This window comes from Grus americana, chromosome 1 (genome assembly GCF_028858705.1).
Source record: "Grus americana isolate bGruAme1 chromosome 1, bGruAme1.mat, whole genome shotgun sequence".
NCBI classification, from domain to species: Eukaryota; Metazoa; Chordata; class Aves; order Gruiformes; family Gruidae; genus Grus; species Grus americana.
The window spans coordinates 138,603,695-138,630,779 of NC_072852.1; the positions used below are offsets into that span (position 1 = coordinate 138,603,695).

Below are 27,085 nucleotides of genomic sequence, written 5' to 3' on the forward strand. Positions count from 1 at the left end.
ACCTCTACAACAAATTTGTGCACACTTGACAGTGTTTCTCAATAAGGCAGAAGATTCTGCAGTTAATCTGAGAACCCCCATTAAAATGAAATTAAACAGTTTCTGTGGAAGTCCATCAGAGATAGAGAGTTCACAGCGATCTGTTCTTGCACAAAAATCTAGAGAACCACTGACTTTAGATATTTCCATATGAAATATCAAACACGGGATGAAGCCAAAACAGTGTAATTGCCCAAACAGAAAAATTTTAACTCCTACCTTGGTATATACTCCCTAAGTTGTGAGAAATTGATGTATTTTATCCACCTTATAACGCATCTTCCTTTCTGCCCTCTCACGCTCACACCCTTAAAACACTGAATAGACACAAACACTCTTCTGGTACCTGCTTACACTGGGCACTTGAGAACGATCAATGAAGTCAACATGTTAAATAGTCTGTGAAAAGACAGCAAGCCACTTCAGACCATCAGACACCTGGCCTGGCCTCTAAAAGCTATAGGCACTGTCGATGGGCACCACGAGATGGTTAGCGCTGCTCAGCAGAACAGTAGGCTTTGACACTTAAAACTGCACACAGAAACTAACTCTACATTGAAATATACAGTTTATTTTCTCAAAGTCAAGCAATACCATTTGTCAGTAGGTGTTAGGTGTCAGGTAGGAAAACTGTACATTTTCACTCTGGGCTGCAAGATCCAAACAGTTGGAGAAACACAGTGGAAATCTTTCACTATACAAAGAGTTCTAGAATTGAGAACGACATAGGGTGAAGAAACAGCCATCCCCAGGATGCCAAAGGCAAAACATTAGCACCAGATTTTTTCAAAAAGCAACAGTATAGCTATTTACAGATTTACATATAACATTGGGAGGCAATCATCTTCAGGTTCCCAGGGCAAGAGATTTTCAACACAGTTTTAAAAAAGGAAAGGAGAGAACGGTGTCTACATAACTGTTGTGTGAAAAGGATAATATATAGCATTCACAATATTGCTACCTTTTATCAGAAAGATCTAAATCAAAGTACTGTATACAAACACATTGTAATTATATTATTATTCACATTTCACATACACATTTCAGAGTAACCACAATATGTAAAATTTTTAAAATGCCACAGATAAAACAATGCACACTTTTCTCCAAGCTAAAAGACAAGCATAATTTATTTGGGAATTGTTTAGTTTTGGGTTTGTTATGGTTAAGGGATAAGCTTAAGGACAAAGGGACCACTTGTCCTAGGAACATAGCAGCAAATAACTGTGAGATGCCAGAGACTACATTTCTGAACTAGGAGGAAGCAACTAAGGTCAGCTGTAGGTCTTGTAAAATGGTAGCGCCATTTGACCTCAGCTGATACACATCAACATAATTTCATTAAAGATTTGGTCCAGGTATACAAAGTAGTGCACTATAAGGGGGGCAACAGTCCTTTTAACGTTTGATTCTGTCCGTAAAGGAACTGGTTCCAGAAGACTTTTTGCTCCTCAGTTCCCCAACTCACAAGGAATCTGCTTCTCTCACCACAAAAGAGAGGATTCGGGTAAGAAGGACAGGAAACCTTTTGTGAATGCTGCCACTGCAGGAATAGTGGGAAGAATTATTTTCTGTCTCAACACCTAACTACTTGTATTTTCAACCTGCTTTAGCTACAGACTGGCATTCACATTCACCTCGAAAATGGCTTCTTGTTGGGCAACCTGTTTGTCTACCGAGAGATAAATGTCCGTACTACAATGTAAATGGCATATACACAAAGTCATCCAAGACTTTCCTTTGCCTGCAAAACTTTATCTTAATATAGAACTTGACGTTTAGACAGTACAGAATTTCTCTGTAGGTATCTGAGCAAGTCAGTGTAACCTCTTTCTGTGCTAAAACATGAGTTTGCACCTCTTTTCAGAGCTACTGGAAATCACCTAAGTCAATGGCAGTATTACTAGAACACAACCAGTGATCTGATACGGTGAATTAGCATCCTCTCATTTATCATTGTGCAATGGAAAAAACAAACAAACAAAACCCACTTATGTTCACAGTTACAAAGCAGAGTTGCTCCAAGTAATGCACAGTATTTACATGGCAGAAGTTGCTTATATTGCATTTGGTAGTCTGAGAAAGAGGAAAGAATGAACAGCATTATGTAGGTCAACTACAGTATAACTTAACTGTCTATATAAAACCATCACGATGTTGAGCAATCAGAAGAAATACAGAAGCAGTGTCCTTTGCCTACATTTATTTTCATAAAGTGTAGCGGTTTTGGGGGAGGAAGAATAAGAACATGCACAAAAAGCACAAGAAAGAGCAAATGAGCTTCCTAAATAATTTAGGTGAGAAATGTTTTGAACAAAAATCAGCACAGTACTTCCAGCCTGTTTCTTAAATCAAGTACAACTCCGTAAAGAAAATCGCTTGCATTGCAGTAAGAAGGTGTTCAACTATGTCTTGCAAAATAATTTTTAAAACAATCTTCAGCAAGGTAGCCATTAGGTGTTTAGCAAGCTGGTTTAAGTGTTTAACTGAGATTGTTATTTTCTGCAAGGGGAAAGTGCCATCCTATATACAATATTACATAAAAGTGTCTGATGCCACAGGATCAGAGTGACACTACATTTCAGCAATCTGAATATATTAGCTATAAGATGCACGCTTCCCCTATTTAATGTGTCTTTAAAAAAAAAAGCCACTAAATTTAGAACGTCTAAATTTGTGTGTATTCATAAATTGCTGTGGGGTTTCCCAGCAGTCTGTACAGCATCCGAACATAAAGAAAGTATACAACCTATTCTAAAAAACATTGTTGCTTGCATGCGCAACTGCCACAGACTTTCAACTTGCTGAGCAGAAAGGTTAAGTGTCTATCCTTTTCTGTGGAGCCGTCTGTAAGTTAAGAAATGAGAAACAGCTGTAGAGTCCAGCAATAAAAATGTGTTCTAAAAACTTAAATACATCATCCCAAAAAAAATCAGAGAGAGCATTATTGCTGTTGTGAGAGCTATTTTACTCTTGTGCACTTGTTTCTCTACTGGACGCTCAGACAAGCCAAGATACTCATTTGTATGCTTGGAAACTTCCCCATCCTTTCCTTCTTTCCCCATTCTTCACAGCCTTGGTCAAACTCCGTCCTCTTATTTGAGCCGTTCAGGTTGGAGGCTATCGGTCAGACACTTCAATTGCTCTTCCCCCAGCTTGATCTTGTCTTCAAGCTCTCGCTGCTCAATGATGAGGGCCGACTTCATTTTTACAAAGTGCTCATAGTCTGCTAAGTTCTCCTCGCTCAAGTAGTTCGCCAAAATGTCAAAGACAATGCGCTCTCGACGATCCAGGTTTTCCTTCAGCTCTTTTGCATCTTCGTGTTGCTGAGTCAGCAGCTTCTGCTTCTCTACCAAGGTCCGCTTAGGAGAAAAGACAAGACAGTTAAAAATTCACTGGGTTCACCAGACTGGGACAACAGCTTCAGTGTTTAAGTCTCAAGCCTGTTTTATCTGCAAAGACAAACACTTTCCTGAATAGAGAGGTGGAATAAGATTGCTCCTTAAAGTGTAATCTAATAAAATGCATTAACAAACAGGAAAAAAATGTAGTGAATCAATGAAAGATGCATCATTAATTTCTATTGGCTTCAACAGCAAGAACTTCAAAGACTACTTTACTATTTAATAGTTAAAAATAGTTCTATAAAATACAGTTGCCTTTGAGAAACATCCAAGTTCTCCAAATTAAGACTTCACTCAGCAACAAAGTACAACTTCAATACACGGCACCGAACTTCCACACTGAAACAGCTGTGGTTAGAGAACCCACAAACAAACTAATTAACGGAGCAATTTGTTCTTGCACAGCTCCTAACACAGCTCCTAACACTGCAGTATTTTGTACTTCTCCTGCAATCCACATGGGCTCTCCATGAGAACTGAAGTCGTGTGGTCTTAAGATATGAGCAAGACCTGGGGCAAGACAATGGGAGAGAAGTAAAAAAGAAAAAAAAAAAAAGCATCAAGACAAAATAGGAAAAAGGGAGGTTCAATGGAGAAACACACCAAGAAAGAGGACAGGAGCTATATCCCATCCACACATATGTATGAGTATGAAGGGTGAGGTACATCTCACCCTACTTCATCTGTCTACACAGTAGACAGCCACATCTGAATCACTTAGCTACACTCCTTTAGCAGTATATGGAAAGAAACAGGAGCATTATTAATCTGACCTATTTCAGATGTCTACTTAGAAGTGATTGCCTTTGTCCAGCGACACAGCATGGCCTACTCTGATGTCAAGAATTCCTGTACAGACTTCTGAACTTAATTAAAAAGTGCCCTTAAGAGGTACTGCTCCATAACTGTTAGCTTTGCTTCAGAGATGAATTTTCTCTGAGAACCTATGTCTTCAAATAAACCACAGTCTGTTCAAATAAATGTGTCCATTTTTTTCATATGGACTTTATGTTAAATCACACATGCCGTAATAAGCCGAAAGGATTTACAGAAAAGTGTTTTTCTAGACTACAAAGTAGAATACTTTCAAGATGGAAGTATGAGACAAAGGGGGATACAGACCAGCAAGCTTTAACAGACCTATCTGTCAGAGTTGCACACGTATCCTGTGCTGCCTCTTTTTCTATAGACTGCACAAAGCTCAGAGGGTGAAAGGCTTTGAGACTTGTGCTCTCAATGTACTTAAAATATACAGCCTAGATTAACTCAGGATTCAAGACAGCTATGGAAGACAAGTCACAGAAATCACACATTATTAGAAAAACCACAGTTCCATCTTCCTTTGAGCATCTGCCAGGGAAAAAAAAAAAATCCCACTGCAAGCTGCAAGCAGGACTATCTGCTACAAAGAGATGGAAGAACTGTTCTCCTAAATTCACCAGGGGCACTAGCAGCCAACCCAGACTCTGAAGTGTGGCTAGACCGCTCCCCAGGGCAGCCTTGCAGCATCTGCATACACTGAGAAACAGCAGAATTAGACAGAATTTGTTGACCTCGAGAGGGCATACAGCAACCAGCTGGTAGCTCAGTCATAGAGTTACCCACCTAACCTTGGGATGAAATAGCTCTGTTCGTCAAGACATTCACTATTATTGTCCACAGACACAAGAACAATCAAATGTTTAGTCCTTCATAACAATTCCTGGGATTTAAGTTCTATGGTTTCTTCTTACCAAGCCTAAGGCATCACTTTAAGATGAAAGCGAGTAACCTGACAGTTTAAGGCAAGTAAACGCTACTTTTGTTATGAACTTTGCATGACACCTTAGTACCTCTGTCCTCGTGGAGGTGTAGGGAATACCCAAGAGAAGTGGGATGCAGAAAGGAAGAAAGAAAATGAGATATGTCTTGAATTTGCTTTTTTACCTCTGTCAAAGATGACTGACACCAGAAAACCTGTTTTGAAGGGTAAAGTGAAACACACTGTAGCAGGCTCAAGACACCATTCTTGAGGAGGTTCTTTGAGCAACGGGTAAATGGCTCACCAGGCCTAAAGGTGTAAGTGATGTCAGATGGTTTCATTTGACTGTTTTCAACCAGCCAAAGCCAAGCAGAGTGCAGAAGGGTTTTTTGCAGTTAGCATTGCTCTGAAGCTCCAGCCAAACACAGGCCACCTGAAGCTCCTCTAATGGAACAACCTTTGGCTCTTTCTAATGAGAGTCTTTCTCAAGAATTGTTTGCTGTTTTGAACCACAGCCATGTGAAGAGGAACTCCCTCCATGTATCTGACTTCCCAGCATCCAGTTCCTAAACTACTATCCCTGGCACTTGTCCCTAGCCTTGCAATAACAGGTCTTGTGGGTCTAGGCACCTAATCACATCTGTGGACCGCTGGTTCAGCACTTTACAGTTCTCAACCCACTCTGGCTTTGATCGATAAAGAAAGTAATGAGAAGACACTGGTCTCACTGTGTGGAAGGAAGGGGGCTGGTAGCAATTACAGATGAAGCCCCTTTCAGAAGCAGAAATACCCGACAGTGTTCCCTGTGGCAAGAGAGACCTATAACAGAGCATCTAACAGACAGAATATTAATTCAGCAGCAGTTATTTGACTGCTGACAGACTGTTTAGAAGTCTGCAGAGCTGTTGGTGGTTCCTATAAAATGCAAAACTATCAGAGTAATGTTTATTAGACAACATCATCGTTAAAAAGAAAATAAAAATCAGTGATCACTAGGCACACAATCCCCAGGGATGGAAGTAAATCTCCCATTTTGTTTATATGGTACATTAGTAGTACACCAAATATCGTCATGTGACCTACAAAATACCAAAGGACAACCAAAAAAGCCACACGCACCAGTCTAAATTCAAAGACATGCACATGTAACCCCACATGCACTGTATTTATAGTCAAAGTACCTGGGGACTTGACCTATCTGAGAAGCATCTCTGACTAACACTTTTAGATGAATTTCTGATGTTATTGTGGCAAGACTTTGGTGTCAGTGCATGAGAAGATGAATGGGGAGTAGAGTATGTTAGGGATTTGGATTTCTGTCAGTCCAAACTTGACAGCGGAGCACACAGACAATTTCTTACTGCCCTTACTATACCACCTACTCACCTTCTTCCTTCTCCACACCTAGCCAACAAGCTATTTTTTATCACAGCTCTCAAACGGTGTTTCCTATATGCTTGTATCATCTGGTAGCTCTTTCCCCAGCTCACGCTCCCATCTTTGAGCCCATTAGGCAACTGCAACCACATTTAGAAAAAAGAAGTCTAAAGAAGGATTAAATTTCTTTAAGTTTCAGCAGCTTTGATCTGCCCTCTAATAAGCTGTCAAATACCTTCCCTTTGCCTCAGTCAGAGAGGGGTCTGGGCAGCCATTAAACAAGTATGTTTGGCAGCAGCTAGGGCCAAACAGCAAAAACACAGCTTCAAACTAGTCCCAGCACTTACTGGTTCTTATTGGTGAAACAACGGAGCACGCCGAAGAAACACAACATGAATCCACAGCCCGTGGAAAAAATTCTGTTACAACACTTAGGTGGACTGCTGGCATTTTAGTCCACAGCTACAAGCCAAAAATCCCACTTCACATTCATTTAACTGTAGAAGCTAAACTCACTTGACACATACCCGCCTCCTACCCTCTCTATTTATTTATTTTAGCCTTTAAGTTTCACACATATCTACATCTCTCCTTTGGTGCTATCTGTATTGCTAGATATCTGCTTCCCAGCTAAGGCCTGCTGGGATCTGGAGCTAAACAAAGTGCTGCCCGCAGAGGTGGAGTCAACAGGTAAGAGCACCTCGAAGGCTCCTGAAACGTTCACATCTGCTGGGATTCCTCCACATCACTACAGGGCTATTCTGGTTGGTTAAAATACGTTTTCTACTGCAAAATTCTTTTTGCAATGCCTCCCTCATGACCCCTCCCCCCTCTTTTTTTTTTAATAAGGATCATCCTTCTGTCATTTCTTGCTCTTGTTCCTTGCTAGGCAACATGGAGGAAGCTGTAGTAGATAAGAAACATTTTCTTTGCAACAACCTTACAGATTTTTGTCAAGATCCTTGTTGAGTATAAAGCAGGCTGTAAGCTTTCTGCATTACAGCACAAAGTGACACTCATTTTCCCATCTTGAACTGTGAGAATATTTTTGTTTGCCTCCTTTTAATGCTCTTATCAGTAGTTCCCCTCTTTAAACTTTTGTTTTTTGTTTTCCAGTATGTTGCACCCCAAAATACCACTTTTGCTCACCAAGCCACTTGTAGTTTTAGTATTCCAAGCAAAAGCAAGGCAAAGAGAAAAGTTTTAAGAAATCTAAGGAAAAGGGCCTTATGAGATTCATCCATTCACTATCCCTCATCTTGAGCTCTGCCACTTAGATAAACAAAACCAAGGAAAAACCCCCACACCGGGTTCACTAAATGCAGTGATATTGTTATTGGCCTTTCTCACCCGTTCTTCCGGAGAGGTATTTTCATCCAGGTTATTAAGGGCATTTTCCACCCGGGCCAGACGACCTGATAGTGACAGCAGAAGGTTGACCACTTTGTCAAGGTCGCCGATGAACATCTTGAATTTGTCAAACTCATTTTGTTTGCAGACTTCTTTCACAATGGCCTCCACCTCTTCCCCCAGTATATTGTTTGCTTGGATGTCTTCCAGAAGTGTCTCCCGTGCTTCCCTCAGCACCTGCAGCTTCCTACTAATGCTGTCAATAAGTTCTTGCTGTGGAAAATAAAGGGGATGAGAATTTATTAGCACTATTGCATTTTTCCCCAATTCTGAAAGTCATGTCAGAAATCCAGCATTTTAATACACTGAAACTCCCGTGTGGCTTTGACAATGAGTGCATTACAAATAAATACATGTCTAAGTATATGTCTAAGGTGTATACCTCTGGATTCAAAGGTTCAAGCTGAGTGTCATAGACCTACATCCTGAGAACTGCATTAAAGCAATTTACCTTTGTAGCAAAAGATGAAGGACTTCCCCCCCACCCCCCAGCAAGCATTTCTGCTTCTTCTTTGAACAGCTTCAAAGCCTGCTATGGAGCAGCATAAAGTACAGCGCATCCTCTTCTCTCTAAATACCAGGTCCGTAATACGTTTCTGAAGAGCTACACTTAGGAAGATAAACAGTACCAGGAAAAAAAATCCTGTATTTTCCACATGACGCAGTTAAAACTAGGGCACTGTCTAGCTTTTTCTTCCTTTCTGCATAATATTAACATCCCTCCAATAGCAGTCCTTCCACTCTCAGAAAATCGTCGCGTTGACACTGCCTTACAACATTTCTGTAGGGAAATCATAATCCCTGTGGCACAGAACAGGGAACAAAATCTATTTCTATATCATACAAAGCAGCCCTGCGCAAAGTCGCTCTGCCAAAGGACCAAAGAAGCACCTTTGGCTGTCACTGTCCTATGCCAGCCGAATATACCACCTCATCCAGAGTTTGGGGGGGGTTCTCTAGTATAATCCCCCACTGCCTGGGATGCACATGCCCTGGCTTTGAAAAAGCGTGTCAGGTGCATCACCAGCAGAGCCAGACCAAGAACCCAGATGATCTCCCTCAGTGACCTGTGTTACACCCGTGCTGCCTGGCCATCTCTCTGTGTTTGGGCAAGAGGGCTTGTTTCTTACGTGTCCACTAGCTTTCGCCTGTGCACAAGGGGTGGAACTCAGTTCAGCTAGTCGTCTACCCTAACATGAGATGAATCACACCCTAAAAATGCCTCACTAATTCAGATGTAGATGTCTATTTAGTATTCAGCTAATTTTAAGTAAGAAAAATTCCCAAAGTGTTCTCTAAACATACGCGCCAGTGCAATTTCTAAATTAAAATTACACCTTTTACGATAGTCATTATTTCCACAGTACCCCTTCAATTTTTGTTGAAAAAAAAATTACTCATCACATTCTTTAGGAACTCTGCTTTCTAAATGCAAATCTGATTACAAGCCTTCATGATTACCAAGAAACGTACTGATAGCAGCTACCACTCTCAGACGCCACTGAACAGTCATTGCCAATTTATTTTGGGAAGAAAACAAAAAAGAAAAAAGAAAGAAAGAAGTCTGCCATCTTAACAGAAAGCAACTGCATCCTGAAAATGCAACAAACTATTTGAAGGCAGAAATTCAACACATGGATTATCCAGGCCAGTTTCTCCATTTTGATTTAATATACTCAGGCCAGGTTAATCTGGATTTGGGTTATCTGTTAGTCTGGGTGCCCAAAAGATTAAGGTAGTAAGCAGTTCTACAGATGCCTGCTTTACTGACTGATTAATCTGCAGGATTTGATTTTTTTTCTCCCCGCCTCTCTCAATGCAAATGCAGTTTGATTTGGATTATGTAGGTCACAGTGCTACGCTCTCATTTCCCTCAGATAACATGCACAATGCTGCTGCTTTACCATTTGAAACACAACAGGATACTCTTGTGCTTTGTGTTACTATCTCAAGTTTTTCACCTCTGCAGCTGTGTTGCGACTTTCTTGAATGAAAAAAAGCCGTATGATTGCTCAATGTTTACCAATGTGGTCTGACAATCCAGATTAGTGCTCTCATAAAGTTTCTTTCTTTAAAAAAAAAAAAAAAAGCCATTTTCCCAGTAGCATCCTATTTTGATGTCCCCAAGCAGCTGAAGCTAGCCTCTAAAGGACTGTTTTTGCAGGTGAGAAGGCCGTAAGTATTCTTTAAGACTGTCATATCTATTAAGAATTGGATTATGATCACTTGTTGCTTCCTACCCAGATGAAGCAGCCTTTGGATGCAGCAGCTGTGAGCTCACTGCATGCTTTTGCCAACCAGCAGAAAACCTGTATTATGTTCAGTATCTACTGAGCCAGAAGAGCTCCGATCTACATCTTGAAACTGGCAGATGAATAATTTATAGCTGTGAATTCTGTATCAGTAAACAAGAAAACCTGATCTTTCTCCAGTAATTCTTGCTGATCTGACTAGCAACACAGAAAGCAGCTCAGCAGAGCGCTGCTCAGGTGGTTCACTTCTTGGCATGCTTTATGTAAATGCTCTCACCTCACCACTCCATTTCACATGATGTTCAGGCCTAAAAGCAGAAGAAATTTGGTATTCAATTATTTTTAGACTCTTCAGGAGCTGTTGAAACTTTCCTAAAGGCAAAGGGGACACCTCCTACTCAGTCACACGTGGATTTTCCTTACTACAAACAACACTCCTGTAGTGTCTTCAACATCTGTTCAATGTTTTATAATTGTGGTAAACCTACATTAAAGTCAGTGCATGAGACACACACATTCCTTCCCTGCTAGCAGGGAATACAGGGATCATCTCAAATTTAAAAATAAATAATTAATGACTGTACATGAAATTCCTATAGTTATTTCAAAAGAGAGTGGGGAAAAAAAAAAGCACCACACATTTCTGGTTTGCAGAGCAGAGAATGACAAATATTACAATCATTCCACAGTGGACTGCAATTAAGATATCTCATAACAGAACCGACCGATTTCTAAGAATCAAGGAACAGGTTCTGGGCGTATCCCTCCTCTAAAATAATTGAAGTCATAAAGTGTGCTATTAAAGTGTTCAGGTCCTTAACGATTCTTTGTTAAACTGTTGCCACATATGTGAAGCTGGGTCAAGTTATATATTCTGGTTCTTTTATAAAAATGCCTTGACCCACTTACCACAAGTTTTATACGATTTCTGACAAGACCCAAGATGAAAGCCCACTGAACTTAGTGCTCACATCCTACCGCATGTGGAAGAGTGAGGAGAGACGTAAGCAGCAATGTGTGCGTGGCTACGACAATGCGTATATTCAGAGAAGAAGATGGGGAGCTCTGCTAAAAGCTCTTCATGAAATACTTCCTATCTCATACGATTAGTGGTGTATACTGGAGCTGGTGGGAGGGAGAAGTATGTAAAGAGTAAATGTGATTTTCCTGTTAACAGACACCAACACAAATAAATGGCACCTTTGCCTATGAAAGTTTTATTATTTAGTTTGTTGGGCAAACAAGAAAGGTTTAATTTCAACACTCCCATACATACACTCCATAATTAACAAGAAGGAAACTAATTCTAGCAAAAATGATGAACGTGACCATCACGTGTGGCACCACATGAAACCAAATTATTCCAAATGCAGTGAAATCCTTAATTTGTCTAAGTAGTACAGCTGTTGGATTCAGTGACTCTCTGGCAAGAGGGTAAGGGCAGCTCTCCTGCTGCAGCTCCGCTGTGACCCTGGCAGCATACACTGTATTGAACTGTATGATGCACTGGGGGCGGGGGGGGGGGGGAAGGCTGAGTGAGATAAAAAACCCAGGGTGCTAACAGAAAACACTACAGCCCCCTCAAACGCAGTGGCATCTACTCCTGCACTGAACCAGAGGTGGGAATATCCTATGGAATCTCTCATTCTTAGCAACTAAATATATTCCTAATATTTAATTAAAAGACCTTTTTTTGGGACTGGATTACCAAATGCACCCTGGCAGCAGACGGCTGACTTTAACAGAAAAGATTTGCACAGCATTGCATTACTGGCTTAGGTAAACAGAGTTAAACTACATCACTTTAATGGATCAAACAGACCATTTCCTCTAGTTTATCCATACTGGGAACTACGATTAAAATAATTTGTGTCAAATCACTAATGAGATGAGTACGATGATTTTAACATAGGACAACACTTTCTCAAACCACAGAAATGTCATTATATCATCATTTTAATACCTAGGGGATTATGTTGACCTTAGATCAGAAATAAAACACCAGAGGATGGGGATGAACAAGAGGGGAGAAGACTGCCTCCCTTGTGATGAGCAACTTCCACTGAATCCACTGAGCCAATTAGCTGTCTCCCACCACTACTATTATTACTTTGGGAATTTGGAAAAATAGAGGGCAAAGTGGTTTGTTGCTCATGAAAATAAATGAAAAAATAAAAAAGAGAAGGGTGCGTGTGTGGGTGTGTGTATGTTGAGACCTTCCAAAATGTGCATCAAGCTGCAAAAAGCACCTAATATGAAGTTCCTAAATTCACAGTTGGACACTTAACACTGCCGCCGCTCGTCCTCCTTCCCCCCCAAAACCAAGCTGATTTTCCAAGTGATCCTGTACATCTAGAAGGTCTTTTATTCAGGGGTGTTTACCTAGGAAATTCATGGTTAATGAAATGCACGCAACCAAGAGCTTTCCATTACACTTTTAGAAATGTCTTTTACCTTCTTTTCTGACAAGTCATGATCCAGTTCGTCTTCAGAGTCATCCTCGCTCTGCTGCTGTTGCTGCTGCTCCTGCATGTCCTTCATTTTAATCAGCAGCTCTGCCTTTGGTGCAGATGTGCTGTAGTAAGTAGAATTGGTTGTCAGGGAGATGGCAGACGGTGCGCTCTGCTCCTCTTTCCTGGTAAAAAGTGAAAACTTTCATTAACTGCCTTGACACCCTAATTGCTGTAAAGAAAGGACAATCTTTAAAGCCATCGTTTCACCAAGCCAGCAGGGGGTTCTACAGAAAGCCATTACCTATGGAAATAGCATAAATAAATACTGTTTGTGAAGAAAATTTGTGTGAACTCAGCACATGCCCACCAAAAGCTAAAACTGAAGTGGTGCAAAAGACCTTTCACCATCACAGTGAGTGAAATGGACCTAAGATATCTCAGCTGGAAGAAAAATTTAAAGTTACATTTTACTAAGTAGTGCAAAGACCTCAGTGTCACAGAGAGTATCCTTTCAGACTGTAAATGTGGATACTACAACGTAAGTATTTATTTTTTGATTATGGAATTACACATGGACTTCTCAAGAAGGCTACAACTTAATTTGGTAACTCATATCAAGAAAAGAAAAAAAAAAGACCCACAGAATATCAACATGGATGGAATTTAACGGAATTTAAATATTTTCTTACTTTGTTCTCATTCATTTCCATGAAATGCCTCATGCCTCACTTCAAGATGTCTCTGTAAATTTTTATCACATAAAAAAAGGCTAAAATAGTGTTCCTTCTCTATCCAGTTACTAGATCAGATGATCTCAGTAACATATCTAATCACTATGAAATGGGAGAAGTTAATTATTCCTTAAGTTCTCACACAAATAGTTTTCAACCAGGTCTCAGGGAACTCTTCATGTTGTACAACACCACTGTACTTTTTCTGTCATTAATAGTATCTATCAGTAGCAGTATTACACTTGACTGCTATTCTAATGGAAAGGTCAACAGTAGAAGATCCTCAGGAAAACTGACACACTTTGGACAGCAGCTTGTAAGGAACCACTGGCCTACAGAAAGTAATACTCACTTCTCCTCCGAAATTTTTGGAGAAGGAACTTTTGGCAGGAGCTTCCTGCGCTGCTGAGCTTCTTCTAGGAGGTGTTCATCTTTAGGGAATATTCCAACCATCAGATCCATTGTTGTTTTTATTTTCACATTAGGATCTAGTATGTCTGCTAGAGATTTATCTCTTCCCACAATCTCTCTGGCTAGTTCCTCTGACTTCCAGTCTTCAAAGGTCTTCTCTTTGGCCTTTACGTAGCTGACTGCTGGCGTGGCAGCACTGCTGTCCTTCAAGTTGCTCCCAGGTTCTTCAGCTGGTTGAGGGTCAGCTGGTTTGGTTCTGGCTTCTGGCTCTGGCTCTACACCTTGCCTGGTGTAAGCACAGAATCGTGAATAGGATTGCTCAGAAGTGCTGAGGGTTTTAATTTGGTCCTTTTCCAAACCACTGGGTAAAGCAGGAGGCTCCATAGTACTGACAAGACTTTGCCGACTCTCCTTCTCTGCACTGCTCTCAGAATGAACTATCTTGATGGGAACCATTTTCACTGTAGTATTGTTGTCTATAATCCTTTCAATTCTGGAAAATAAGGAAAATTCACCTTTAGAAATGGAAGAACCTTTCATCTCAATTCTTATCTGCAAATCAGAGGGAAGTCCAAATATGAAAGGTAATGGAATATTTTTTGCACTGTATCTCAAACCCTAAATCTATGTTTCCTTTTCTACTCACACATTTTAAAAAGTATTAGTTCATTTGTAAGTAATCCTAACATCAGCCTTGCACAATACTCATTGTACAGGATTTGTGTTTGTTTCCATGAACGTCAGGGTCCAATCTCAGCAGCCAGGCCCCAGATTTGAGGCAGTGCTGCCAAACCACCTTTTACCCCTTTGTTGCCACACATACGGAGGAAAATACGCCTCGAGCTCAACCTCATTGCCTCACACCGATCCAACGGTGGCCTCAGTTTTTGGCCTGATGGGCAACTTAGCTGCCTGGGGAGTCTGTGATACCCTCACATCAATTCCCAGCTCTTTAAAGGGAAGAGACAACAGACCAGATGGAAGCATCCTGCAGGCTAGGTCTTTGCTGAGCTGCAAGAATAACAATCACACATGGAAAACCTGGAAATCGTTCAAAACATAATTACATGATTAAAAAAAAAAAAAAGTAATCTGTATTTGTAAAAATTCAGACAAGATACAGAAGTTTCATAAATAGATCCCACCACAGTGTCCTAGTTTTCTACTTAAGACAAAACAGCCTCCTGTTAAGCGAAGCTTACAGCAACAATTCTGTACTGCCTAGGACAAAGGGACACCTTGGACATTCAGTAAGGCAAGCTATTTCAAGAGGAGGCTAACTTAGATTTTTAAATTGGACAATAACATGTTAAATAACATTACTGAAACATCTGTACTGTATGTAAACCATATAAAAAACTGAAGACTAGTTTGGTGGGTTTGAGTTTGCAGAAAGTTTAAAATTATTGTCATAATGTGGGTTTGGAAGCTCTACAGCAAGTGAAGGAACATTGCCTACTAGCTAAAATATCTGGTTTCATCTGGCTGGGCAGCTTGCCGCCTTTCAGATAAGTGAGCAAGACATACTACGGCTCTTTTCCTCTAAGTGTGGGTGTGTCACTTCCCTTAAAAATAAACTTATACTTTATTGTGCTGTACTTTTCTTTTGTAGGGAATAGCAAAATCTGTTTGACTTGGTATTTTTCAGAAGTCCTATCTTATATTTTAAGGGTATATTTGCTTCTGAATGAATGTACAGCCTCCCAGTAGGTATCTACTTTCCTCAAGTGCTTTGCGGACATGCTTTGGCATGCTGATCCACCTTTTGGGGCAGGTTTTGCAGCCCATGCTGAATCCCTCCCCATTCCCATTTGGTTGGGGTGTTTTCAGTCAAGGCAACTGTCATTTTAAAGAGCTCGCTCCTGTGGCCATCACCCAGCCCCAGCTCCCTGCCTCTCCTCCTGCCTGCAGCGGAGCTGGGCACAGGCCTGCCAACTGCCCCTGCCCCTTTCTTTTGTTTGTTTTTACATAAAGCCCACACCTTTCGGACTTCACCAGATTGTGGAGAGGAATGCATTTTTGAATTTGGGGGAATACAAGATGCATGCAAAAGTGTGTGTGGGACAACTGGAAGAAGTGAGCTGACTGCAATTCTTTACCTAAAATGCCTGGCATCTGTTTTGAGACTCTGAGTACATTCCTCTCAGCCTAGTAAAAGATTTTCCAGATACTTAAGGCATCACTAAGTCAACTGATTTCAGTCAGAGCAAAGACAGTTCAACACCAGGTGCTGCAGAAATTCTGTTTCTGCAATCACTATCCTCCTGATTTCTGAAGGTTTTCCATTTGTGGAACTGTGGCATGAAATTTTGATTTGCAGCAATTCTGCTTGTGGCCATTATGAAGCTTTACTCCAACCACGAGCACAGTCACTCCTTAACCTGAGTGTATGTTTACTGGAAATCTATTGATGCACATCTACTGATGCACTCTTTTCATCTTTATTATTGCTAAATAGCTGGGTTCTGCACACTGCCAGTATTTCCCCACACTACATATTGTTCTACCTAAAACCCTGCACATGCACTCAGTTTATCCTGTTGATAAGGCACCTTTCTTAAGGAAGAGTAAACAGCCTCATGCCATCATCAAACATTAGCTGCCCATAGCATGCAAAATGACATGTCCAAAAGCTCATATGCAAGGAGCCAACAGAAGTAATAAATCAAATCTAATTAATTGCATATTAAGATAAATCTACTTGACATATTTTACTCATATGAAATAAATACCATATAGCAAATACCATGTAGAAGGTTCAGAGGTATTGCCCACATGTCTTTCCTTTCTTGCCATACCTGTTTTATTGAGTAATGTAATTATTAAGTGAGGACAATACATTGTGCACAAACAAGAGCTGTCTGGGCTTAAGAATTTTAAATGTTACCAAAAGATTTGCAGGGCAAGTGTATTATCATTCAGATATTGGCATATAATTAGGCACACCTCAGTGCTCATTTCCACATTAAAACCTAGTAAAAAGAAAGGACAAATACAATTAGCTTTCTATGCATCCTTAGTGTCTATTCAAAAAGTAATACATTAAGGAAGTGAAAGCAATACATTAAGGAAGTCATTACTGTCATCTACCTTTGTGCACGGATGCTAGAGTTCACATGACATGTTGCCCTTTTCATAGTAAACTGTATTATTACTTCATGTTAAAAACACCGCAGAATGAAATGTCATTTTCTTCCTCTGGTTACAAGAGGAAAAACATCAAGGCATGTTTAGGAAAGAAAGCAATTCATGTTTTCTATGTCATAAGGCACACTGGAAAACAGCATGATTAGCCTATTCAACCATTTACATTGCAGTGGAGAAAAGCTATTCCAACTACTTTCGCTCACAGAAGCAACCTCTGCATTCATTCAGCTCAGAGATTTTGTTTTCATTCTTTAACCATGAATTATAGTGCTGAAGGATTTATGAAAACTAAGATTCCTGAGCTCCCTGGGAGAGTTTGTTATCTTGTGGAAGAATAACCTTTTATGATATTAGCAGCACATGACAGACACAGCAATCAATTAATTTCAGTCAGTTTGTCTAATTCTGAGTTTTTCTAGCCTGGGAAAGGACTGACAAGCTCCTGCTGAATCTTCTGCCCATCTCAACACAAACACTGCTGTAGCCCGCTCTGCAGACTACCTGGAGTGCCATGTTTCATTGTAAAAGCAACATGAAAACAGCCATGGTTTGGCAGTGTACCTTACTGTGTGCGCTTTCAAAACAGCTGCTCTCACAAAGGATACGGCTTCCCTTCCCACACCTGCTTTCTCCTACACTGATTCATATCCATATACAGACTCAGGTGGGGGAAACGATGACAGAGAATCTTCTGATTTGCCTAGACTTACAATGGAAAATCCATTTGAATCCATTCCCTTCATTTTCTACTAAGTACCAGCTGTAACACCTGAGCAGCATCAATCAACTAAAAGAAACCACAGACCAGCTGAAGGACATTAATGGCACCAATTGGAATTTCACGCAAGTCTTAGGTCTCTTTAGGACATGCTGAGATGGCTCATGCTTAATGAACCCAAAGGATGTGCTTACAGTAAAGAGAGATCAACCATTAATAAGGTCTCACTGGCAAAAAGTGTTAATAAAATAGCAAAGGAGTTACATCTAGTACCTGGCTGGGTTCTCATCCTGTACGGACACAGGAGGTTTATCGGTGAGCTTCTGTGGTGCAAACTGTGGAGAAGGGGACCTTGATGTCTCCATGCCAGGTTTTTGAAGATACTGATACTTGGAAGATAATACAGACTCAGACCTAAGGTGCGTTGTTTTTTCTTCTAAGTGCTGACAAACATTCTCCGTGGATGACGCTTGCTGGAGCTGCTGTGGATTAGCACTCTTCAGTTTTCCATTGGAAGCTGCAGGACTCTGACAGAGAGAGGAGGGACTGGCAAATACTTCGGTGGAGCTTGGGGATGAGGACGGAAAGGGACGGCTGGGCACTACCAGCAGAGATTCAGAAGAAGTGACAAGCGATGGCGCAGAATTATCTGGTTGCCTGTATTTATCTCTTTTAGGTGGCGGCGGCCTCTGAGGAGCAGGTCCACGCTTCTTGTTCAGCAGCGCCGGCTCTACCCTATGGTTTTCCTCTCCTTTGCCCCGGGACAGACAGTAGTTCTCGTTCAAGGCCTGTGGCTCAGAGCAGGGGAGATGAGGCAGGCTGCAATCCTTACTCTTCTCATTCACGTTTTCCTGAGAGTATCGGTAATCACTAGGTAACGTCCCAGACCTCCCCCGGCTCTCCTGAGGCAGAACCGTAGGCTCTCGCGCATGCAAAGGTCTGACAGATGCCTTCCACTTGTGGCCTAAATTCTGGTACAACTGATCCCTCTTCTCCCGTGGGTTTTCCCTCAGGGCCCCTGTGTCAGCTTGCCTGGAGAGAAGAACACGTCATTAGTGGGTTGCTGATTTATTTCCTTAGGTGCGAGGCCACCGTACCGATCCAGGAAGCCTCAACACCGAGATCGCATCCAACATTTACACACCGACGACTCCAACCTACGGTAACTGCACGGCACAAAAACATCCTCTCGTGTATGGGCACACACACTGTACCTAATCTGAAGTGATGAGTCAAAGCATAATGTCAGGCTAAATTAGGGTACGGAGCGTCACAGGATGCGACACAACCTTCGGGTAACCTGAGGCACTGCGGCGTGCATGGCGTAGTCAAATGCACGGCACACCTCCAGCGCCGATCTACGTAGCACAGCCAAACACGCAAATGTTGGTAGAAAATCGAACTGCCTCAAGAAGAGGGATCTTAATACTAACATTTAATTCTCTCTCTGTTTCAGAGTCAGCAATGAAGTGCGGAAAATAATAAAGTGCAGGAAAAAAAGTGCAAAATTAATACTCCAGTGTCATTTTAAATGTGAATTGAATACCATAAACTTTAATTATGAATCTGGAGGTTGCATTTTGGCATAACTGGTGAAAAATGAAATTAGTGCAAACAAAATGTTTGCTGAAGCTAAAAATCTGGGAAAGGGAAAATGAACATCTCCTGAGAAAAAGGCAGAAAAGGAAATTTAGAAAGTATGGTATTTTCCAGTCAGGCTTATTTTAAACTTGAACTACTTTTGCCCTGTCAGCACAAATGACAAACAATGGCCCAAAAGGCCTTATCTTAGACAGAAATATTTTTGGGTTTATTCCAATTTTACACTCTCTTTCTCTAGCCAGGAAACAGGGCTTTCACAGCTCCAGGCTTGTGCTTTGCCACAAGATATGTAGTTCATTTGTGCTCACCAGGTAAAGGCAAACTGGGAAAGAAACAGAAGGCAGAAAAAAAAAAAAGTACCTCTGGAGCTCCAAGAGGAGACAGGTTTGATCTCTGCTTAAAGGAGGCTGAAGAGACACTGTGAGCTTAGAAAAGCAGCTGCAACAGAGAAGTAAAAGACTTCAGAGAGCTGCTAATATCATTTGTGGCACCGACAGCGCTGTCTCTGTATTTGGAAATAGTAAGCCTGTAGACATGCACTACCCAAGCTTTCTTTCGAGGGGACTGTGAAAGAGGCACCTTTCCCAGCCTATTTGTAAAGTAAGGTTAACTTGAATTTTCAACTTAAACAGGTTATTAACCTTACTGTACCAGTTTTGAGAGTAACTCTACAGGCTGTTAACATCAGTGTATATGAAAACAAAATTTGAGATAAAAGCACATAAGTAATAGGTTAAGTCCATTATAAATTCAAGAAGAAAAAAGTTTGGAGCAATTACACACTGCATTACTATTTTAATTAAATTAAAACAAATCTTTAAAATGAAGCATTGTGGGAAGCCATCTGATTAAATGTGGGTTCTACTCTCACACCTGTATGATCAAATGACATTCAAAATTATTACTTTTTTAGTCATTGGATCTGTGATGTTTTAGCACTTATGGAAAAAATCTGGACATTGTCCTAAGCTGCCTTGATGTATGGGATTTTGAATAATTGTACTTCACACTGATTTTATACATGTCAGTAATAAAATAGCGTTGTATTTCCAAGAGAGATGGCTTTTTCACAATTTAATTCCTGAAGTCACATACACAATATCTATCTCTCTCTCATGTGAAAGGTTAAATTTTAACATTCAATTTTAATGGGTAAATTTTCAATTTAACATGAATGAGGAGCTGATTTATTGTTTAAACTCAGATCTCTTCATATTGCTCCTAACAGCAGCTGGTTCAGACAACTTTAAGTCATCTGACAAATTCAGAGTCAATTCTGTTTTACAAAACAGTATTTACTGCCTCTTATTTTAACACTAGACGAAGCACAGTTTTGTTAAGTAAAATGATGTAAGGCCAGAAAGACCAATGCTATTCAGAGTTGGTTACATGGCGTCTCTGGAGTCAGCTGGTTTACCCTAGTGAGTTCAGTGTAAGCAGAACCAGCCTGTAAATAGTTCCACTAATTTCCACGGAAATATTTACCAAATGAAGACTGCAGGCCTTAAGTATGAAAATTGTGTTTAAATTGGCATTTTTCACTGTCTAGATAACCCATGTAGAGCACAATTTTCTCCTAGTTAACCTGTGCCAAAAAATTCTTCAGGCCTCTCCATTCACCTTCACATACATAAGCCATAACATAAGACGGTATAACAGCTGCACTGAAGTGCACGGAAGAATCAAGGGCATGGCACAAAATGTTGCAAAGACATAAATTACATGCATTACCTCAGCCAGTTTGCAAAGTATACATTGAACTTCGCATGCACATCAGGAGTGGGTGTGCTGCTGGAAGCAAACAGGACAGAGTATACCACCACACCGATCTGACACATTTACATATCCAAAGCATGTAACCAAATTTTTTTAATATTACCCTGGCTCAGAAGCAATGAATGCTTTAGTAGTCTTGTCAAAATAGAGTAAAAGGAAATAAAGAATCACAGCACAGAAATTTAGAGATGCTACATTTGCAAACATGGAGATAAAATTCAGAGATTACATACATGCCTTCATACACCTTTCACAAAATTAATCATTTTGCAGTGCCACAGAAAATGGGTCTGAGGAAAGGTGGCTACATTCAACACTGAGACTAGTTTGCATTCAGTGTGAGTGGGTCCTCATGCAAAACATGCTTATCACATTACTTTGGAGAGATTTGAGCTTACTGTTCAGAAAGGAGGAAAAGAAAGCAAGCTTCAAGCCCCAGGAGAACACAGTGGCAAGAACCTGCAAAGGTGTTACATTATTATCAAACCAAGAAGTCCACTAAGCTACTTTAAATCTGTCAGCACTTCATGTAACAATATGCCCAGAATACAGCTGTTTGGGAAATGAGGCCCATAGGATTATACAAGGATAACGTACCACTGAAAGGAACTCATAATTTATAACCACACATCACTGAGAGAGACAGAACAGTTTTAAATCATCTGAAAACATGACAATTGACTTAATTACCACTTTTATTCTAGATAACAAACCAGTCATCATCAAAAACATTAAACTCTAAGGTATCTTCAAACCCAAAGCTCCCCCATCCCCATGATTAAATGCCACAACTACCCAAATGCAAGAGCCTTCCTGATACAACAGAACTGGGAAAGCTCACACCATGTTCCCCATCCTTGGCACACGATGACGTTACAGCTTGGACTGTCAGATGACTTACACCGCTCACTTAACCTGTACTGCAGAGGAAGCGTAATCAACAGAATTATGCTGTTGATACAAAGTGGTATTCAGCAAGGGTGAGTCTAGTACAGGAGGCTAACACGAGCCTTTTCTACTGTACCTGCTTCTGGTGCTTAAAGTATATAAAGGGAATTGAGTATAAGAGCCTTCATATCTAAATGGTGGGGGGCAGCAACCCAAAATATGCTAACTGATAAAAGACGGAATTGCTTCATTACAAAAAACAGTCCTCCGCATTTTCGAGAAGCTCTCGCTTAGAAGAGGGCTCAGCTCTCCCAGAGGAGGTCCGTGCGGAGAGACAAGATGCTGCGCGCTCCTGGGCCAGGTGAGCTCGGGAGGAGCTCTGCTCTGTGTCTCGCACCCTCCGTGTAATGGCCACAGCCACCAAACACAACGCTGCCGCTTACCACTGTGGAGGTGGAAATGTTTATCTCCATAATGGCACTCGGTATTTTCTACCCAGATGGACAAGCACATCTCTCGGTTTCCTTCTGGCTCCGTTAGCTTGGGGCATACATGCTCATGACTGAAATCTAAGGGCCAAGTAAACACTAAGCCAGGAAAATCAACCAAGCTTCCTCCCCAGTCCAGACACTCCAGCCCCCCCAGCAGTAACACACCAGGCTATTCTAACAAACCAGAGACAGATAACAGCATAAGCTATTATAGGTAAGTTAAATCATGGAGAGATATATATACACACACACATTAATAGGAGCCTGCCAGTGGAGTCAATGAACAATTACCAAAATGAATCATTACATATAGATGCCTATCAAAAGGACAACATTTTTGTTTGCCATAAACAAACAACCCAAACCACTTCCTTCTTTTGCCCCATACTCAGGATTTGACTAAATCTGGACAGAAGTAGAATGATCTGATTGAATGTCATATCTCAATAAATGAAAGTCACTTCGATCAACTCAACGTGTCTGATTTTTATCTGATTTACAGTTTCTTGAGAACACTTCAGGCCAAGCCAAACAGTGCCACAAGACACTCCAACTTTAAAACATCAGACTAGATAAGCTTTGCAAAAATGCATTAGCCAACACTTAAAAAATGCATCATTTGTTAAAGACCTGACCTCTATGCTAAAGTTTCACCATAAAATATAAGTACGGTTATGTAAGCAACAACATGTCCTGCACTAACTTACTGGCAAAAGAGCAAATGGAGTGGCTGTTTCTGATTTAGCTTAAATTCCTTCTCAAACACTACAAGCTACATTGGAAAAAGGCCTTCATACCTGACTAAGACTCCTCCATAAAAGCACTCATCCTACAATAACAATAACCTCCCCATAATCAAGGCCACAGTTTTGCAGTCCCTTTAAACTGACCTAAATGCAGATATTTTGCCAAAAGAACCAGTCTCCTCCTTAGTCCACTTTAATTTTGTCTTCCCGCTTTCTCCATTGTATTAGCAGTAGGGATTGTACAGCCCCACAGAAAATTGGATCAAGGAACCAACCTGGCTCAAAACAGATAATTATGTGGCTTAAAGCAATTGTGAAACACAGTCTTTGCTGATGTTTTGCTCTCTTTATAGGCAGAGCCATTGCCGATATGCTACTTTTTCAGCTGTGAACTTTATGTGCTGAAACTATGTTTTCATTGTGTATTTGCCTGGCGCTTGGCACAGTGGGATCCAAAAGCACTTCTGCAACAGTCTGAAAATAAAGAGTACTTTCTTCTACCCAGTACAGTTCTGCTTGAGGCCACAACAGGATACTACAAAGTTGGACCAGCACGCACAGGGTAAGATTGTTTGAAATACAGGAAAAAGTTTGAGGTCTAATACCACATTTTAATCCATAATGATACAGTCAATGCAATCTAATAAATTCAGCTTACCCTAACGTAGTCTCTACAAGCAAATCATACATTGGGTTCACTGACCAGGGAATCAATTTAGTTACCCAAACATAGGTGTCTTATACCATTTCAGAAACTTAAAAGATTCGAAAGCATCAGTTCCCCTAAGACGTGGCAGCTGGAAGCCAAGTGGGATATGCTGGGCTATCTCAGGTCTCACTAGACACCTGTGTTTAGCCAACTGAATCAAGCCCAAGAGCACTATGCTTGTAACTTGGGTCAGCAGTTCACTCGCATGCAGACAACTTTCTTCTATCAGGTATCTGAATCCTCATCTGAGTCCCACAGGCTTTTTCTTTCAGAGACTCCAGGACCCCAAAGGTTTTGAAACCCTCAAATTGATTTTACTATTGCAATGCCAAGGAGACACTGACACCGGAACACCACAATTTGGACATCTAATACAAGGGCAATTATATTACCAGTGGTCCGTTTTTTCTGATGAGCACTGCACCTAATATGACTACTGAGTCAGTAAAGCACGCACTATCCACCATATAGTGGCACATGAATCATATTCCAAAGATGTCAAATAAGAACTTCGACTACAAAACTACTTAGAAATCTTCAAAGACAAATGCATAGAATAAAGGACCCTCCAGAAAACAGATCATTTCATCACCATGACAGCTGTACTGTAAGAGTCACTCTAGAAAGAGGCACGGCACATAAGCCACTACCAAGAAGTAAAGCTGTTTATTGCCTTGCTCTGAAGAGACAGATGATGGCAACTAGCACGCCAGAAACACTACCGAAGCAAACGATCTTAAAACCAAAGCATGTGTTAAAATGAAAAGAATAAAGAATGCTGAATGATGAGAGAACGCATGCTCACTCTCCCTCTCAAAAAAAAAAAAAAAGATATTTGACAAAGTATACCTCACAGCACATCACTGTTACACTACAACCTATTTATCGTGATGTGAGTCTTGGCTTTCCAATTCTGTCTCTGAATGCCTGTTATCTGTGCCTTAATGGTAGCTATTTGTTTAGTCAGTCACACTAAATACAGCTTAGTCGTTGCATCCAACATGATAAAGCAAAATGTCACTCTAGCTTAACAACCGTTGCATTATCACCTGGCTTTATCACAGAATGAAATACGATAACAGACACTGCTTGCCAGTCCATTGATCTCCCCATAATTTCTCTCTTCTCCTGCTTGCATGGCAACACGCACAGCAATGGTTTTCATCTCACATTCTTTCTCTTTCTAAAAATGTTACCTCTGTTGCCACGAAAATGAGAAGTACATTTAACGAACCCACTCTAATTCTGCAGTAGATAAGCAAAGATATGTTGATGGATGAAATGTAGGCCAGTCAGTCATAGGTAACAACACAATGCATAGGCCCACAGTAAATATCATATCTGATTAAAATTACATTTCTTGTAACAGCATAGGGGCCTTTATGTAGAAGGGAAGAAGCCTGTGGGAAAGAGCAGAGGGAGGGATGTTTTTCTTTCCCTAGTTCAGAAAAGAAAAGCCCCTCCTCCACTCTGCTGCACATCAAAAATCAATGATAAAAAATAATTTTTATGGCTGTATTCTTACTTGCTTTATCTATTGCATGCCTGTCCTAGCACACAGGGGATTGCCTGCATGGAAATAAAATGACTTCTGCCCACTTAAGTCAACCAGTTAATGTGTTCTGTACCTACACACTGAATTCAATCATCAGAATATCCCAACAGTATAACAAGAGCCATCGTATTACACAAATGGCAACCACTGCAGAGACAAAAGACAATACTTTCCAACATTGCTAACAAGGAAATCACAGTCATGTTAAAAAAAGCTCAAAGAAAAACGATTGTTTTGTCAATTTACTAAAAAACCCAAACCCTACATTCCAGTTGCCACTCCTTTAATTTTTTTTTTACATCTATACTTTTTTTCCCCTGATATGCTGTTGCTATTTTCTTGTTGCTATTACTACCGAAAACAGCTGCTTGCAGCTGAACAAAAATTCAGTAACAGAACAGAGACTATAAAATGAAACACTTTGTGAATAATAGCTAGGTCACCTGGGTTTCTCAGGCAGGCACCAAAATGATCATGTAGCTCATCTCTAAAGGAAAAAAAGAATCCTAAACCAGTTATTTAAATCAATTAGCATGCATATGCACACATTTCAATAGCCATCTTTTCACTCTGAGCCACACTCACCGCTTGCTTCCAATAGTCACATCCAATTCTCTTACACTCCCAGCTAATATCTCCTGCTGCTGTGGAAAAGGTCTTCGTGCAAGCCCACACTCACAGTAACAGGCTTGCCAGGAAAACGACAAGATGAAAAGCTCTCGCACCACCCCTAGCCGAGAGGAACCCCGAGCTTGGCACCCTGAGCCACAACAACGGCACTGCAGCCCTCAGTCCAGAAAACAAATATTTTCAAAAGGCACTGCCTTCTAATTCCAGTGTGCATGATGCCAACTGTGAAAACAAAAGCTGCTAAAAACAGCGCGCGTGTGCGAGCACATGCACACAGAGCATCTTAGCTGGAATTAACTCACGTTTTCCCCCTATTCTCCCGACCCATCAGTGAACAGAGCAGTCGATTACACTAAGCAAAATAAAATCCTCTACTAAGCATTGCATCGTTCCTAATTTGCTACTGTAGCTTCTGCTGATAAGGGCAGAAGACGCAGCCTGTACTCAAAGACCTGGAGAACAAAAGAAATACTGTATGAATTAATACTGAAAATTTCTGTTCTGAACTGACAGGAAAAGGTAATTAAGGTGCACGCCTCTAGCTGTTTCTCTCACGCTCTAACACTAAAGACAAGACAATCTTACCGGGATTTACAGCTGTTTACCCATATTCATCGGATATGTGAGCTTTGCATCCTTACAAATGTGCCAGCCAGTTTGAAAGCCTCGCAGAACTGAATCTGTCTCAACCTCTGTGTCTCATTTACTGTAACACAGAGGATTTTCAAAGCCATGCCTCACAACAGCTGGCTTGTTTTTGCCTGCTTCCTATGATTGACAAGTTCATACAAGCGCCGTCAACTTTAACCTTGATAAGTGAAGGCTTGGTCTGTATTGTATGTTACATCATCAGAAACTTCTGACCTCAGGGAAAAGATCTCAGGGACTTCAAAGCTTTTCCCTTCCCCCATCCCCTGGATTTGGTTATTTAAAAAAAAGAAAGAAAAAAAAAAAGATTTTAAAAGTTCTTTAATTTTTTAAGAGTTTTTCCTTTCATTTGTGAAA

At 40.7% G+C, this 27,085-nt stretch overlaps 1 protein-coding gene across 5 annotated transcripts in view; it reads right to left on the bottom strand.

The window, feature by feature from the left end:
• Window positions 1-590: 590 nt before the first annotated feature.
• SHROOM2 (shroom family member 2) overlaps window positions 591-27,085 on the bottom strand; it is a 131,368-nt gene continuing 104,873 nt past the window's right edge. The window contains exons 1-7 of one of the 5 annotated variants that reach the window (XM_054835818.1): window positions 26,666-26,747; window positions 21,460-21,520; window positions 17,957-18,715; window positions 13,760-14,311; window positions 12,678-12,858; window positions 7,912-8,184; window positions 591-3,401 (exon numbers count right to left, since the gene is read on the bottom strand). In XM_054835818.1, coding sequence (XP_054691793.1) covers window positions 3,135-3,401; window positions 7,912-8,184; window positions 12,678-12,858; window positions 13,760-14,311; window positions 17,957-18,048 — 1,365 coding nt within the window. In that variant the 5' untranslated portion in view covers window positions 18,049-18,715; window positions 21,460-21,520; window positions 26,666-26,747 and the 3' untranslated portion in view covers window positions 591-3,134. Of the gene's footprint in view, window positions 3,402-7,911; window positions 8,185-12,677; window positions 12,859-13,759; window positions 14,312-17,956; window positions 18,716-19,645; window positions 19,724-21,459; window positions 21,521-26,035; window positions 26,333-26,665; window positions 26,748-27,085 lie in introns of those variants that run through there. The other 4 variants (XM_054835808.1, XM_054835781.1, XM_054835799.1 and 1 more) reach the window with 4 other exon arrangements.